Source organism: Neltuma alba, unplaced genomic scaffold, assembly GCF_004799145.2.
Source record: "Neltuma alba isolate B1F8T4 unplaced genomic scaffold, ASM479914v2 tig00010124_pilon, whole genome shotgun sequence".
In the NCBI taxonomy this organism is placed as follows: domain Eukaryota; kingdom Viridiplantae; phylum Streptophyta; class Magnoliopsida; order Fabales; family Fabaceae; genus Neltuma; species Neltuma alba.
Window position 1 is genome coordinate 89,816 of NW_021635075.1, and position 19,024 is coordinate 108,839.

A 19,024-nucleotide genomic window follows, 5' to 3' on the forward strand; every position below is an offset into this window, starting at 1 on the left:
AAAATACATATTCCAATAATGAATTTTAATGTTAAAAGAATATATGTTTAGCATGTTTTATATAGTGTAACAATATATTAATTAATACTTGATATAAATAAAATTATAGAAATAAATAATAAAAGTAAACAAACAAACATAAAATTTAAATAAATATCCACATAAAACATAAGATAATAAAATCCAAATCCAAATAAAATCCTACACAAGGAAAACAGGGAAAATCAGGGGTGAGGGGTAGAAGTAGCATCATTATGATCGTCGGGCATTGGATCCTCCTGCTGGTTCTGCTAGGGATGGGCAGGCTGCTGATCGTGCTGGGATTAGACTGGCTACTAGTCGTGTAGGGGCGGGACTGGTGGCAGGCGTACGTCAGGGATCTCGAGAATCGGGATATTTGGAACGATAGTGATCACCACATCATGCATGGCTATAGCAGCTGCCTTCAACTGGTCAAGCTGCAACTGGAACTAACGATCACGCTCCTCTATCTTGGCCTCCATCTCTCGCCTGAGCTCCTGTCGCAGCTCGTCTGAGGATAAGGAACTCGGTCGCTTCGCTCCTGCGCTTGCCTGAGAGCTCCATGCAATATATTAAGGGCTAGCACAACCCAAGCGTGGCAACCTAGTCGGTGTAGGTCCAAAACCGAGACCGCTAACTCGACTAGGGTGCTGCGCTCGGCCACAACCCGCTAAAAGTGAGGCGGTAGGATCCAAGGCAGACCCTTGAGACTCACGCAGCTCGGTATTGACCAGAGTCATCTGCGCCTATCAAAATTAATATAAAGATATTAATTAGTATGAAATAATATTTATACTGTGATATGATATTAGTATTTAATTAATTACTTACCGCCATCTCCTCAATCTCATCCAACACAGGCCCGTCTCGAGGTTTGTACAGAATCAGTCACATCTCGCCATAGGTGGGCGTGTATCCCCGCTCCTACCTCGTTTTTTCCCTCTGTAAATGAAATGAAAGAAATTATTAATTACAAATTAAATACATATACACATTTAACAAATCCTTTTCAAGTACTTACAATCTCATCATAGGTGATAGCAAAGCTCTTGGATTCAGCCTTATGATGTATTGTCTGCTGCTTGACGCTCCCAGTATTTCTCTGGTAAAGAGTTTGAAACAAAATGTAAAAAAATTAAATTAAATTAGCCAAATTGGACAAAAAATAAAAAAATTATAATTAATGCAATATTATCATACCATTTGGTCAGCCGATATCCCAAAATAAACATAACTCGACCAGTCTTGCTCCGGGACTCCACCAGGTATATCTGCCGGTATCTCCTGTAGTGGCCTTGTCCCGTCACCTTTCTTCTCCCATCACAGGTCAGCCCTCCTGTTCTTCCATGCCACCCCAAGTCTCTTGATCGTATCCGCCCTCAACTCCTCTCCCAGTATAAATTTACTCTATAATTAAAAAAATAAAGAATTATATTCATTTCGCTAATATAAATAAAAAATAAATTAAATAAATAACAAATTATAAACAAACAATTAAGCAATTTAAATAAAATATATATATTCATTTAACTAATTTAAAAATATTATAAATAAAAAATAAATTATATCAATAACAATCATAATCAAACAATTAAGTAATTTAAAAAAAATATTTTTATTCAACTAATTTAAAATTATTATAAGTAATAAATTAATGAAATACATGACAAATTATTATCAAACAATAAAGTAATTTAAATAAAAATTATATATTCATTTAACTAATTTCAAAATATTATCAATAAAAATAAATTACAGCAATAACAAATCATAATCAAATAATTAAAGAATTTAAATGAAAATATATTTTCATTCAACTAATTTAAAATTATTAGAAGAAATAATTAATGAATAAATAACAAATTATAATCAAACAATTAAGTAATTTAAATAAAATATATATATTCATTTAAATAATTTCAAATATTATAAATAAAAATAAATTACATCAATAACAAAACATAATCAAACAATTAAGTAATTTAAATAAAAATATATATTCATTCAACTAATTTAAAATATTATAAGCAATAATTAATTAAATAAATAAAAATTTAAATACAAACAATTAAGTACTTCAACTAAAAAATATATATTCATTTAACTAATTTCAAAATATTATGAATAAAAATAAATTACATCATTAACAAATTATAATCAAATAATTAAGTAATTTAAATAAAAAATATACATTCATTTAACTAATTTCAAAATATTATAAACAACAAATTAATTAAATAAATTAAAAATTACAATCAAACAATTAAATAATTTAAAAAAAATATGTATTCATTTACTTAAATTAAAAAATTATAAATGTTAATTTTATATTACCTTCATTATTTCCCAACCTTGTTGCTTCTTTTCCAGAGTGATTTTCTTCCAATCCTTCATATAAATAGGGAACAAGGCCCACTGCTAATCAAGAAGGTGCACATACTTGTTATACAGCCAACCATCTTTCTTGGTTGATTGGCCCAATTCATTCAGCGACACAACCACCCGTCCGCTCGTCGTCATAAATAGCTCTCTGGTTGTTTGCTTCCTATAGGACCTGTTCCCCTCAGAGTCTGCAAAATTTAATTAAGAAATTAATTATATATTAATGAATTAAAACAATTTCTATATAAATTAAATAGTTGCCCAATTTTAAAAAGTTAAATAAATACTTACCCTCAAATTCTACTTTAAAACTGGTCTGGCGTCTGGGAGCAGGACGCTGCTCAGTATGGGGATTCTCATTCCCCTAAACCTGCTCCTCCTCCTCCTCACCAGTATCACTAATGGGTTGTTCATCCCTCGAAAAATGAGCCTCCTCAATCCGCTAGATATCACCATGCTCTATAAAGCTCAGGATATCCTCCTCGTTCAGATCGTAGTCATGAATGCTCGGGAATGGCTCACCAGTATTATGACCCCCACCACCACGATCCTCACTGGATCCTGCTCTCTCAGGATCAATCGGCTCCTTCCCTGCTCGACGACTCATCCTAATAATAACAAATAGCAATTGTAATGAAAAATATATTTTACAACTAACAATTATTCAAAATAAATAATTATATCAAATAATAATTATTTCTATTAACTCTAAATAATAATATCAAATAATATTAATTGAAAAACAGATATTCCTATATTTAAATTTACCGTTAACTCATTAAAAAAAATATAACTACTTCTATTAAATCTATAAAAACTAGCCTACTATAAAAAAAATTTCTATTAACTCTAACTAAATTAAGCTAGTCTATCAAACTTAATATAAAAAGTAAAATAAAATAAATAAAATAAAAATAAAAATTATTTATAAATAAATTACTATTCTTACCTGAAAATATGGATCTGGATCTGGATATACTTCGTGGAGAGAATTCGACAGAGCTCCGCTTCAAAATTTGCCAAAACAGTGAACATGACACGGTGGGGGTATATATAGGCTGGGATTTTCTAGCGGTTTAAGTAAAACCACTAGAAATTTCTAGCTATTACACTGCGCCACCTCCTGTATTCAGCCGTGCGTCACAACTCCTTGAGAAAAATAAAAACTTTATAGCGGTTTCTCTTAAAACTGCTAGAAAGTTGGTTGAATTACTAGCAATTTAGTAACTGCTAGAGAATGGAACGACGATTTGCATTCCCTAGCGGTTCCATCATCGAAACCGTTAGAAAATAAACGCTAGAAGTTTGGAGCCAACTTCACTCCAAAACGGACAAACAATTCTGGCAGTCACTTTCTAACGGTTTACTGCTAACTGCTAGAAAATTATGGGGCCCATACTACTTCTAGTCAAAGCTACAAATTTCTTGCGGTTTGTTTGAAAACTGCTAGAAATGGCTAGATTTGTAGCAGTTTTGTCTAACCGCTAGAAATGTTCCGCGGCCAATTCTACTTTTTTTTTTTGTAGTGAATATCCAGACTTTATGCCTCAAGGTAATTATCCAAATTTTGAGGATGAAATTTTATTTACCGGGGAGAATTGTAACACCCCGAATTTTCTGACTCAAGATGAGCAAAAAAGAGAAAATTCATTAAAATTATTTAATGGCCAAATAAAATTGGAAAAAAATTATAAAATATTGATTTTCAGGGCATAGAAATATTTTGAAAAATTTATTTCCCAAAAATGGCTTAAATAATTTTAATAGATAATTTTCAGAGAAAATGGTTTCTTTTCTCAGAAAATTATGAAAAAATACTTAGAGATTTATATTTAATCTGAAAATTTTAGGATAATTATTTGAGATAGTAAAGAAGGTAATTGAGGCATAAAATCCTTAAAATGAATTAAGTGCTATTTTCTTGAAAAATTCAAGAAAAATAGACCCAGGATTTTTATGGAAATTATTTTAGGGACCAGGGAAGCTATTGGATAAGAAGAATCCATGTAAAATATTGTGGATTAATTTCTGAGTTTATTTTACATTTCCAAAATTATAGAGGAAGGATGAAATTAGAAGTAAGGAATGAAGTGAAGGGCATAATGGTCATTTCGCTCTCCCCCACCCTTATTTTCTGCCAACACATCTCTCCCATTTCGTTTTCATCGTGCTGAGCTTTTGAAAAGAGAGAGAGACCGAGAGTGAGAGTAGAGAGAGAACCAGGCATCGATGAAGCTAGAGGAGTAACCGGAGGTAGGGAAGTTTACATGCAAACCGATTAATTGATCAAAGTGAGTCTCTTAAGCACACTTCCATCGTCATTTTCTGCTTTGGGTGGCTGGATGTGAAGTTGATGATGACTTGAGTTTGGATTTAGTGAGAGAAAGTGCGGAAACATATGAAATAAGCAAGGAGGGTTGTAGATTGAAGCTTGTTTGTTTAAAATGTGGTGTTGCATGTTGATAAATCTGGTTGCATGTGGATTTTGGTCCTCCTTTTCCCAAGGCTGAAACAGGGATTAATGGTTCAAGGAAATGGCTCTAACTTAACGAGAAAATGAAGAGCATAAATGTGTGTCTATGACCGAAAGCTTGGGTGTGCAGTGTTGGGTATCTAAATTAGTGTGTGTGTGTGTGTGTGTATGATGTTAATGGCGTGAGGTCTACTTCTGCGATTTACAATTTTCAGAATTTCAATGGTTGTTGTTCTGCATGTCGTTAGCTTCGGGTTCTTGGTTTTTGTGGTTATAGGAATCGGTCCCTATAAGGGTAGAAGAGAATGAGGTAGTAATGTGGAATATATATATATGTGTATATAAGTGTCCGATTGGTTCAGTGATTTAAAAAGAAAAAGTTGCTGCAGTAAATATTAATTAATATGGGAGAAAGGTGAAGCCAAGAGTCTAATACATATGTATACTTGGGAGAGTGTTTTTTGGTTAGTTGGAGTTTGGGAGAAATTAGAGTGGTTAATTTTCTTAAGAGCTTGTAAAGATGGTAGAAAATGGTTTTAAAATCTGGAAATATTTTCCAAATTTTGCGGGGATGTGTATGAGTTCTCTGTCTCTGTTTTATGACTATCAAAACAGAGAGCTTGCCATTAGATCAAGGGTGTTGAATTTGGGATGTTAGAGGAAGGTGAAGGCATACACGGATATAGATGAGGTTATACCTGGAGATTGGAGTTGTAATGCTCTCTAGTATTGTTGTTCTGTGTTTGGCCGAAAGCCAAGGGAGTTTATATTGGTGTGTGTGAAGTTGAAGTAATCAAATGGAATAAATGAGATATAACACACAAACACACACACAAATGAGTCTAGGATTCGGGTAGTTGAGGAAATATATACATATATATATAGTCGCAGATTTGTCTTAACCAATTTATTATATATGTCTATATATAAGTTTGTAGATACCGTGGGATGCTCATGAAATTCAAAGAAATTGGGTAACTTGGAAGCTTGATGGATACAAGCATATGCAGGGCAATGTGTTATGGAGAGAACATTCTTTAATATTCTAGATGTTGAGTAATGATTTTAGATCATTTAATTAAATTTGAATGCCTTAAGTCAATGATGGTGTTAAATTGCTTGGAGTTAATAAGAAATTACAAGGTCTAAATTAAGTTAGTTAAATGTGAGAATTATAAAGGTAGCTAAGAACATGGGGGATTGGACTTTGAATTGGAACATGTAGTTATAGTAAATCGGGAAAATTTTCCAGACTTGAAGGGGAACAAAGGTTTGAAGCGGTAGGATAATGATTTAAAGAATGTTTAAATGTGGTGTTAATATATGAATGGCCATTGGGATATATAATTATAATTAGCAAATTTTAATAGTTTTGTGGCTGTTCGAAGTGAGAATTTTGGGGGATTATATAAGTGAATATATATGAATTTGATTGTTGTGTGTGTGCTGACCGTGGAAATTGGGGTTGGAAAATATTTAATATGAAACTGTTTTTCAGGGGGAGGTTAGGCCGTGGGGTCTAATAGAAGGAGTGATTAAAGCATAATTAATATATTTATATATATATATGTTACATGTGTGTTGATTGAGAATGTTATTATTAAGGCCATGAGAAGCAGGAGCTATGGCTGGAAATTAAAGAAAAGATTAAGAATGAATTTGGGATGAGAACCAAAATGGTAATTAAACTTGGCAAAAATTTAGATTATAAAGGGTAGTAGGAATTGACTGAATTCATTGTTGAGGTTTGTTTGAGGTTTCCAAATAGGGGGTAGAAATTGAAATTGCTTGGCTTAGAAATGAGATAAAATCAATTGGTTCAATTGTGTGTGTGTGTGTATTCTTTTTTTGACCAAAAGAAAAGTAACTGTATAGGTTAAGATAAAAGAGATAACCCTCCAAAAAGAATAGTTCAAATAAGAAAACTTATCCAGGATGACTAACTATCAAGTAAGAGTAGAAATTAAAGAAAATTGGGATTTAAGACAGTAGTTATAAATTATATTGGATCAAACATTAACCTACCCTTCCTAACATAATAGGTTTTGATATCTGTGAAAGCCCACTAAGAAAGCTAAAAGAAAGGAAGAAAGTAAGGTTTAATTGTGAAGCGGAAGGCTTAGGTAGTAGTTCTTTCCTACCTTACACTTATATATAATTGTTGCATGTCTGTTTGTGCCATGTGCTATTCCAAAGCATGAGAACATTTAATCCTTAATTTCTTGCATGAGTTATTAGCCATGATCACATGCAGCTAAAAGATGTGGGGCCTTATGTGCCTTCATTTGTATAGCCTTACATGCCATTACAAACATAGCCTTATGAGCCATTATTTGCATGGCTTTATGTGCTATTGTACGTCCAGCCTTATGTGTCGTTGATTGTGCATTCAACTATTCAACCTAACTGTTGTCACTGCACTTAAATGCTTTATATGCATAACTTGCAAGGTTATGTTCCGCTTGGGTTGTTTTGCTTGCTTTGTGTGATTTGTATATGTGTTTGATGAAAATTATTGCTATGGGGATTCTTCAAAATCTCACCCTCCCTTCCATGATTTACAGCAAGGGCAAGCAGCTTCAAGGGTAAAGAAGTTATAAGAGCTGAAGGGGGGCATGTATGAAGAGCAAGAATGCCCACTACTTTTTGTACTTATGAAGTAAATTATTTTGGTAGCTAATTAATTGATTTATTTAAATGTTTATGGGTAAGCAACCACTACTTGCTTGCGGATATACTATATTGTATCCTCCATAAGGAGGTATGCACTGCTGGTCCTCAAGTAAGTGCCATTGACCGAGATGGCTAGTGTATATACCTATTTATATAACATTATTATTAAGTCTGTGCACCTGCGTTATTAGTCATATGAGCAGGGATCAAATGTGAATCACTCGCAATTTCTAGCTAGTATATGATTTGAAACAATTTACCCAGTTTTTTTCCCCCAGGACAGAAACTTGGCATTTAATGATTCACAGTCCTTAAAATGATCCTATTAGTATATAGAAAGTTAGATGTTGCACACATCAAAATGGGAAGATGAGATAAAGGGGCTCACACGTAATGGGCTTAGTGACAATGGAAGAATGATGGTGAGAATGGTAGCGAGAAATAGAGGAAATGGTGATGAAGAGCTCTGTGAAGCCAATAATAAAGAAACTCCACTGGACTAGCATGCAATAAAGCTGTAAGAACTCTACCATAAACCTTAGGAAATACACTCTTGATAGGCCTGAAGGAATCACTAACATTACGTCTCTCATTCGCAAATGTATTCGTATGCAAGGTTACAACGTTGTGGATTATTACCATCTTTATCACAAGTATTTGGACTTCATTTTGCCTTATATCAGAGAAGGCAAGATTTCTTGTGTGGAAGACATTGTTGAAGGACTTGAGAACGGGGGTCTCAACATTGGTAAGCAAGTAGCTTCACTTGCTAACCACGACTAGAGAGACAGAATATACATGTTTCCTTTCAGTTTCACAGATTTTCTCGGGAAAATAAAATAGCATTTAACTTCTGTATGAAGAAATGTTTCTGTAAGAATGTAACATACATAAGATCACCATATGAGATAACACTAAAAGTCTCTCAGCTACTCGATCTGTTTAAAACTTCAGTGTTGTTGTATTTACTCTTTAAGAAGGTTCCTCAAGTATTTATTGTTCCTGTTATTAAACTTACATATTTGACACTAAGGATCAATTATATATATTCCCTCAAAAGGATAAATTAAGGACGTCCGATCCATTGGTTGACTCACTTTCTTCAACTTCTACTACGGTAATGAATTCATTTTAATAATTAATTATATTTGTTTATGTCTTTGTGCCATAAAAAAAAGAAAAATTAGCATTGTACACTGAGAAATTTATTAATTAATTGAAATTGTTTTCTGCTAGTTGTTGTCATTATGGAGTTAGGACTTGTGGTTTAATTGAATCTTGATTGGCAAACAAACTGAGTTATTTTATTACAGAATTATTACAGAATGCACATACATACTACATTACCCAACAAATATTATATGTAAGCACACGTTCAAACTCCCAAGTGATATTAGAAAGCTTGAGAGACAACTTCTTCAATAATATCCAAGTACATTGAAATGATTACTCAAACACACGACGACTTAATCGAGGATAGCCTCTTAAAAGGTTGAGAGAACCATATGATGACAATATAACAATACAAATACTATGTTCGAAGTAGTTCGGAACATAGAGTCTCTATTTCATCACTGTTATATTGTAGGCAGGACTTCTCCTAAATACTACTACATCTAGTCCTAAATATAAAATTTAGTTTGTAGTACAATTTGCACTACAACTAGCAGATCTTATATTTAGGACTGGGGGTAATATATCAAAAGTAGTTTAAAACAGAGTCTTTATTTCATCACCATTGTAGGCAGGACTTTTCATTCCTTAATCAGGGAAGACTTCCTCGTCAGTTCGTACATGGAGTGTCCAAAGGTTGGAAACCATGATGAATAGCTGCATCCCATATTTTATGGAGACTAAAAGTTGTGGAGCCATACTCATGTACGTTCCATCCTTCCAAGGCATGTACTATTCCAGCTATGCGCCAAGCACTCATTGCCTTTCTTGGAAGCCAATTCTTCAGTTATTGCAAAATGAGATTTCACATGTACAAAATGGAAACATTAAGTATTAAGCATTTTTGAATATATTGAAGCGTCCATAATTAGGCTATTTGTTTGAAACTATTTGCAGAGTACTAACCTCACAAGAATACATGTTCTTGATTGACGGAGGGACCCTCATTGCAGGAGTATAGTGGTAGAAGCAATCTTTTCGCTTTTTCTTTGGAGGGAATTGAGAAAATGGAATGAATAATGAGCCTTCTAGTGCTTTCATCTGTTCATCTTCGTTCCATCCATCTCCCACCAACCATATCTGCAAAGGGTTATTATGTCATCCTAATGAAGGGGGAAAAAGTGAAACAAAACTTCACCAACATCGATCAGTAGTAACAATGTCTTGAAGTTAAAATTTCACCAAATGTATTCACCTTCTTCTCATAAGAAGCTGTTGAAAGGGCAAAGCTTTCTTTAGGGTTTGTGTTGAGTCCCAGAAGAAGCTTCGTTAACTCTTCTTGATATAACGTAGTCACCTGCTCACCAAATTTTAAGATCTTAAGAAATCAGATTGATCCCATTGGTTTCATAAAGTTTACTAGGCTTTGTATGTTTCAACTGTCGAATGAAGTTAAAATTAGATAAAGTTTAAGACATGGCTACCTGCACATTTGCCTCACACAAATACTTGGCTATAGAGAAGGAAACCTTATCAAAGTTGCCACGCAGAAGCACCTGACTTGTACCTTTGGGAATGCTATTCACAACAATAGCAGCGGCTAAGCTACTTCCATCTACAATCTTTACCTTTAGTTTTGGAAACTTTTGAATATATAATTCACCATGTGCATTCAGCTCTTCTTTCTGCATATAATCACACAACAGGCTTAAATATTTCCAAAAAAAAAAAAATGTAAAATTTTAACAGATGGAAAATGATGTGAACTAACCTGATTAAGAAGCCCTAGACTGAGCACCTTAACGCCAGACGAATCAGCCTCAAGAATAGCCCCTTCGATGATCTTGTTCAGTCTTTTCCTTTGCCTTTTTGAGAGATACTGTATCATACAGAAGGAGAATGTGACCATGATAAAACATAAAGTGAGTTACAATATGATGTTTAATTATGTTGAATTAAGGCCAGATTCTTACTTGTTTTGTAAATCTTGGTACCACCCATGATTGAAAATTAAGCTTTTCCAAAGTGTTCCTTTCAGAGACAAAGGTATGACCATATATCCAAGCCATTAGGTTAAGAACAAAAGTGAAGGGCCACATCAAACGAAGATACCATTTTGAGGTTTGAGGGTTTGAGGCTAAAGAAGCAAACCCTAATGGAAGATGATAGATAGAGTCCGACGTTGTTAGGTGGGTCAAGTAAACCACATCTGGGGAATCCTTTGGTCTCTTCAGACATGCTTCAAAAGTTTCATCCGTGGATTCATCCACTGTGCCATACATGTAATCATATATTGGCAAGAATAGAGAGTAATTTGTCCTAAATTTGGTGTGATGCAACGAATGAAACCTGTACCAATCCTGACTTTGTTATTATTGTGAGTCTATATCCATGAAAAGAAACAGGGGACAAAAGTTTCATTCCCCCCCCCCCCATCCTTTGTATAGGAAAAAAAGAAAGAAAGTAATTCTGAACAAACCATCTTAAAAACATAAAAATACATTAAAAAAATAAAATAGGCATTATGTTTTTAAATTTATGGTATTTATTCGGTGTAAAAACAAATATTCAAGATATTCTAAAAATTTTGATGATGCAACTAACTTTTATTGATTCCGAAGATAATACTTCCTAATAACTCTAGATAACTCTAGATGTGAGGACCCTTCTAAAATGATCATAGAAATATATCATGTTTGTCTATCATTGTTTACAACATAATTTTTTAGCCCTATTTATAAGTCACTTTTAGTATGTTTTGCTAGAACTAAGACAAACTTTAAATCTCATTAAATTTTTATTAACATTTAATAAATTCCCAAATTTACTCATACTTAATTAATTTTATATTTTTCAAGAAAATAACAGTTTACAAAGATAAAAATATAACATTTACATAAAAATTTAATGATGTGACTTATAAATATGATTGAAAAATTTTCTCTCCCCTATTTATAAACAGGATTGGATGAGTATTATATATCCATGATAAAATATGGAATTTATGAACCTTTATTTTTATATAAAGTATATTGAAAAAACAATAAATTAAGATTAGAATATTAGTCCAGAATAGAGACTTACGATGGCGTGTAGCAGAAATACTTGAGCCAGGGAAAGAGAGCGAAAAGCTTCTCTGGGAAGAACTCAAAGTTGCAATGTCCAATGTAGTTCATGAAATCGATATAAAACATGTAACCAAATACGGATGCTATGGAGGCTGTTCTTGTCGACAGTAGTGTAACTATTGGTATTAAGAATATCGTGAAATATGAGACGAGTTCAGAAAATGGATGAATCACAGCTGCCATAAAGATAAGAAAAACCCTCAAATTAATTTCTTCAATAATATATAGATATGATATTATTCATTCGCACGATATTGTGAGTGAAGAAAATATCATACATATACATATAGCACTATAAAAAAGAAGTCATATAGTACATATAATATTCTCAAAATGTTAAAGTGTTTATGTGTTGGATACATAATGGTAAATGATCGTTTTCAAGTGTATGAATGCCATGCATATCCTCCTACTATCTTTAAATATTATCAAATATTTGGTAATAACAAACGTCATACGAGTTATAGTTATTAGGAATGCACACATTTGAAAGAATTTAATATTTTGATACAGTTTAATACTTTTATTAGAGTATTAATTTAGTCTGTTAGCACTCATATAAATACTTATGATTATGAAAACAAATCACCAAGACGCCATCAATCTTATAATATTCATAAAGATTAAGGTTTTTGAAATTAGAACAAAACCTTTTCAATTCATCATCTTTTAAAATTATTTCATATTCAAAAAAATTGTTCAAATCATTTCTCAATAGAAGAAGAGAACTAATCTGATATATATAAATTATTCCTCCGGTCCTAAATATAAGACTCATATACACACTAGTCTAAGGGTCTTGTATTTAGGACCGGAGGAGTAAATATGCATATAGAAATAAGCTTTTGATTAAAAGTATGATCTCATTTGTAACATTCTTTTTATCAAAATATCATTTTCTGAAAGCAATGGCACATCATATATGTACAGATATACTCCCTCTTATCTTAAATATAAAAGTTAGATAAGGAGTTTACTTTAATACTAAATCTAACACGTCAATCCATCTTTTTTTTTTCCAAATTCATAATTTTTCCACCAAGTATTCTCAATAACTGCACATACTAAAAGAAAATCAATATACATTTGTTATAAATAAATAGCTTAGTTTTCTTAATATTTAATTTGCAAATTAGTTATCTAACTTTTTTTATTAAGAATAGGATGTAGTACATGCATGTGAAAGAAGACATTAAAAATGAAAAGAAATTCCTGGGAATATTGGGCTAGTCTCATCATATGCAAACTGTACAATATTCATGAGTTTCAAGCAATATATATATATATATATATATCGAAATATGAAGATGAGACGAAGGGACTCACAAGTAATGGGCTCAGTGACAATGGAAGAATGATGGTGAGAATGGTAACGAGAATAGAGGAAATGGTGATGAAGAGCTCTGTGAAGCCAATAATAAAGAAACTCCACTGGACCAGCATGCAATAAAGCTGTAAGAACTATACCATTTGTTCTCCAATATGGTAAGTGACCAGAAGCCTCAGGAAATAACATGTAAATTAGGTATAAAACAAGTCCAGATAATAAGATCTGGTCATCCCTGCAAATTGACATGAAAGAATTATAGAAATGAAGAGAATGAAATTTGAACTTTGAATATTTTTAATCATACCTAAACCTTGTTTCAACTTCAGTTTTTTCTAAGGATACCCGCCTTTATGCTTTGCGAAAAATGGAGGAGAGAGAAAAGCAACGAGAAAATGTTTTCTCTTCTTGTATTTGGATGGATAGGACAAAATACATGGGAAAGATAAGTAATAAATTTTATAAGAGAGAATTATTATGACGTCCCAAATGAGAAAAAGAATTACTAAAGTCTTAATGACAAGTGAGTAAGTGTCATTTTTTATGCTAGAACTTATCATTGTAAGTTGTTCTGTTGTCATTGGGATTTTTTAATAACTTTGTTCCTTTCTTGGGACTTCATCGAAATTCTCCCATCTTATAATGACAACCATACCGAAAATGGAAAAAAAAAATACTCGCCCAATAACTGAAAGGGAAAATTAATATACAAGTTCCTATAGTTTCACTTGATTTTTAATCAAGCCCTTATATATATATTTTTTACTAAGTCCTTATAGTTTCACCTACTTTTAATCATGCTTAGGTCGAGGTTTTTGTATTAAAATTAGGTCAAACTATATGGATCAAAAGAGGGGGAAAAACACTACAAGGGTTGGATTAAAAATTAGGTAAAACTAAAAAGACTTATGTTTTCTATTGATTTTTTAAAATCGCATTGAAGTAGTGTTTTTAATCATATTTTAAGTTGTACCAGTTGCTTTCTCTGTCAACTTGGTCGAACTCAAGGCCTTTATCAACGATCCTGTTGGTGCCTTTAGCAGTTTGATAGCGAGAAACAGAATTCCAGATCAGAATGTGTAGAATTCTCACCAACAGAAATGGGAATATCAGAAAGTAATATGGGTCACGCTCACTGCACGTGACAGAGTACAGGCTATGGCTAACCCATGGGACCAATATCAGGTACTTTAGCAATTCCATCATCCATCATCATACATACGTATCATGAAAACAAAAAGGCAGAATAGTGTGTCAGTTTAATAATATGAATAATCTTGGAACTTTGAATCATCAATATTTAACTGCAAAATTTGTACAGGTTTTTGTTTCATGCAATATGTTATTTTAGTTGCACAAGCATGTGTAGCACTAAATATAATAATAATTAATTTCCTTTGGGGAAAATTGCTGAAAAATCTCTCATTGCAAATTTTATTTCCCAAATATTCTTAAAATTTATTTAAGGACCTAGGTATAACTTGTCTTCCGTCGGTATAATTCTTTTTTAAATATGTGTAACATGTCTTTAACTATGTGTGTGTGTGTGAAATGCCAAGCGTACATAACTGAAAATATGTTACATTAAAGAAAAAAGGGTTGGATTCACCGAAGATGCATGGGTTACACTTGCTCAAAAGCCAGGGTCTTTAACTGTCGTGGGGTAATAAATTTTGTAATGGGGGATTTTTTTGGCAATATTCCCTTTCTAGTTTCTTGCTCAAAGATTTATTTTAGTGCAGATAATTTCCTTAAAATTTAATATATTTGAAGATAATTTCGTGATATATCCCTTTTTACTAATCATCAATTATTAAAATAATGAACTAACATAGTTAATATTATTTGAGAGCTATAATTCCTTTATCAGTATTATCACTCTTATCAAACATATACAAGAATAGAACTCATCTCGAACTCAGGCTAAATAAATGGTTAAGAAGCAGATTAAACAAGTTAAATCAAGCATTGCAGCAATAAGAAAGATGACGTCAGAATATATAACACATGAATCTGATAGGACTAATGAATCCAATTGATCGAATCAAGCTCAAGCGAAGAAGATAAATAAAGATGAAATATCACTAATAATTAAGAATATATAATATAATGAAGAAGTAGGATCAGATTAAGGAATGAGAAATAATAATAATAAAAAAGAACCTTGAAGCTGCCAAGAGGTTTCCAAGGCCAATCTGAGAGAATGCCTGGTTTTGTCGCCATATGTATATCTGGAAGCTATGAATGTGAGTGGTTATAATGCATACATATGGATTCGATCAAAGGGTTTATAGCTTTATATAGAGATTTTTTCTGATTGACTTATTTGCCCATAACCCCTTTAGCAATAAATGCATTACAACAATAATGGCCAGAGCTAGAGTTTGATTAAGATTCTATGTGATGATATCGCAAAAAATTTATTCATCAGGAAAAATTCTAACGATTTAGGTGTTATTTTATTGGGAAAAAGTATAACCTTAATTTTACAAGAGTTAATATCATCTTTAGTCCTTAAAATTTAACATCATTTTTATTTTGGTTATTCAAATTTAAAAATGGTGATTTTGGCTCTTGAAACCTTTTTTCAAAAACCAGAAGCACTACTCTAGGATAAAAAATCTTTAGGTGGATTAAAATAAGATCAAATTTCAGTAACCAAAATCAATGGATCTCAAATTTTATGAATTAAAACCAAAATAAAGTCAGACTTCAGAAATAAAAGATTATATTGACGCATTTTATAAAATGCCTTTTCAATTCTTCACCCTAATACCATTAACAATAAATGCTTATAAGTTAATATAATTTTTGGTCCCTCAAGCTTTCTCTCATTTTGATTTTGGTTCTTCAAGTTTCAAATTATTGGTCTTAGTTCCTGAAGTTTCTTTTTGTCTAAAATATTGGTCTCTATAATTTAATAAAAATTTGAATCATTTTGCCTCTCGAGGAACCAAAGTCATGGTTTGAAAGTTGAGGGACTAAAACCAAAATTTATGCAAACTTAAGAGACCAGAAATTATATTAACCCATGTTTATATTTAAGGGTTAAAGTGCAAAAGTACCCATAAACTTATACCAAATGTACGTCTGGCACCATGAACAAACCTTTAGTGCAAAAATACACATGATGATTTTAAAAAATTGCAAAAATGCCATGATCGTTAATTATTGTAATGTTAACTATTTGTTTGACCAAAGGTGCTAATGTGGACGTTGACATGGATGCTAATGTGGTTTAGAGGGTTTGATAAAAAAGAGTAAAGGTGCTAATATACTTACAAACTTATCCCAAATGTGCACCTGACACTATAAACAAATCTTGGGTGCAAAAATACCTATGATCATTTTAAAACAACACTAAAATGCTACAATTGTTTAATTCATCAAAGATGACTTCCTAGTTTAAACTTTTAACTAAAAAAGGTGACACGGATCCTAAACTTGTGTTTTAGTCTCCCTCCTTCAAATGCAACTCGCTCCTCCCTTCAAATGATCACATTTCAGTCTCTCTCCGATCTCCTCACTGTTGCATTTTCATTGAAGAGAAACAAGCTAAAACTCGCTACAAAACTTACTCCTTCATTTCATCTATCAAAATCTCTCTTTTTCTAAAAAGAGCAACGCTACTCTCTCTCAGTTTCTCTTGTCACGTCTCCTCTAGTTTGCAAAGAGGAGAGGCTTACACTTGAAGGAGGAAGACTAAAACACTACTTAACGTCTATGTCATCATGTTTAGTCAAAAGTTTGAGTTAGACAGTTATCTTTAATGAATTAAACAACTATAACATCTTAGGGTTCTTTAGAATGATAGTAGGTGTTTATGCATCCTGGGTTTGTGTATGGTGTTCAGCACACATATGACAAAAGTTCATAGGCATATTTGCACCTTCACTCTTTTTTATCAGACTCTCTAAGCCATGTCAGCATCCACATCAGCACCTTAGATCAAACAAATTGTCAACATTATAATAATTAATAGTCATGGCATTTTTGTAACTTTTTGAAATCATTATGTGTATTTTTGCACCCAAGGTTTGTTTATAGTGCTAGATGCACATTTGGTATAAGTTCATAGGTTTTTTTGCATCTTAACCCTATATTTAAATTTTAAATGTTGAAATTTTTTTCCCAATAGTATTGATATGTTAAGTTTAATTTCCAAAATAAAAATGATTGTTAAAACAAATCGTTTGGTCTTAGTTAGAGGACTGAAAAAGTATTCTTTAAAATTAAGGGATGAACTGAAAAATTCTAACACTAGGTTTTATTTTATTGTATTATTAAAATTTCAGTATTTTATGTTAATGGTAGTATAATGTATGATATAACAAATTCAAATAAGACTTTTTATAAGAAAAGAAACAATCGAAGTTCACATAAAAAGTTGAACGCTGCAAATATCGTTACTCTTTTTTATGACCACAAAACTAAATTCAGGCTGCACTCCATTGCATTTCAGTGGTGCTTGCTTAAGTTTCAGTATCGTTATTCATGCATCTGTCATATTATTTTTTATTTTTTGGATAAAAAAATATGTGAGTGGAGTTGGGTCATGGGAGCTCACTAGGATCAGGACATGCTTCTAGGCTCAGAAAACACTTGGAAAGGTACTTATAGATTACCCAATAACAATATTTTCACATCAGCAGCAAGATTAGAACTCATGATATTATGAGTTATGAGCCCATTTCTTATCAATTGGGCTAACTTGTTGGCATCTGTCATATTATTTTAAATTAGATGTGCACTACACGCCTTAATAAAGTGTGAGAAATAATATCTAACAAACCCTTTTATTTATATGACATAAATATTGTGACTCATCTCAAATTTTGTGTGATTATACCACATGGATTCCTATTATAGGTTGCTTCTAAAAAGAAAAATTTATTCCCAAATATAAGTCATTTAGAGGATTATTAATAATTATTTTTAAATTTTATCCCCATTTAATTCATTTTATGTCAGAATGATTTATAAATGCAGTGGGAAAATTTTTTGATAATTACAAATTTAGAAAATTTTATCAATTAAAATATATTTAACGATTTATTAACTGATTGAAACTGACTTACTAGGACCGGAGTGGTACAATGCCTGAGCGCCTAGCTATTCAAGCGTGTTTCACCCTAAGTGAACCACTAACTAATATACAGGGGGAGAGGTCCCCTCCCATTTCCATTCACTTGCCATCTCAATTATTAAGATTGTAAATTGAATGGTTCACATTTTATATTTTATAAATTTATAAATAAAATACTTTTATTGTTGTTTTAAATCATCATGACAAAAACTAGTTTTAATTTTATTTATTTATTTTTTAAAACAATTTTACATTTTATTTATAATTTTATAAAATATGAAATCTGGACCATTCAAATTGTAATCTCATAGTTGAAATGGGAAGTGGGAAGTGAAGGAAAATAGAGGGGGAGTGAAGTAGAGAGACCCCTGTCCCAATATGCACTGAGAAGTTCATTTTCTAGCGTAAGTGGGAGTACTTTGAATTCGATGGAGAAAAATATATGCTTCTAGAAAAAAAAAAATTTCATTCCCTTCTCTTTTTTTTTTTTGTCTAGAGAAAAAAATTTCATTCCAAATATAAGTCATTTAGAATATTATTAAAAATTAATAAATTTTTTTAATTTTATTTTCATTTAATTCATGTTGAAAAGAGAGATAGAGAAAAAAGACGTGAGAATGAATGTACAGAGAGAAAGAAGAAAATGCAATACAGCTTGAAAATGTTTTTTTTTCCTAATTTAAGACATATTTAATGACTTCAACTATCATTTTTTGAATTTATGAGAATTAGTTGAAAGCAACTTGTAATATAATAGGAACCATTACTTAGAGGTCAGTACAATATATGGATCAGAAGGGTTAATAAAGGTTGTATTTGAA

General features: G+C 31.9%; 1 protein-coding gene across 1 annotated transcript; it reads right to left on the reverse strand.

The window, feature by feature from the left end:
• Nucleotides 1-9,332: 9,332 nt before the first annotated feature.
• Nucleotides 9,333-15,340, reverse strand: LOC114754237 (very-long-chain aldehyde decarbonylase CER1-like). Its single transcript, XM_028943026.1, has 10 exons — nucleotides 15,281-15,340; nucleotides 14,091-14,305; nucleotides 13,117-13,352; nucleotides 11,747-11,966; nucleotides 10,636-11,011; nucleotides 10,434-10,541; nucleotides 10,147-10,347; nucleotides 9,918-10,019; nucleotides 9,629-9,802; nucleotides 9,333-9,503 (listed from the first exon to the last, which is right to left on the reverse strand). Exons 1-10 carry the CDS (start codon nucleotides 15,338-15,340, stop codon nucleotides 9,333-9,335), a joined length of 1,863 nt encoding a protein of 620 aa, XP_028798859.1.
• Between the last annotated feature and the right edge of the window lie 3,684 nt (nucleotides 15,341-19,024).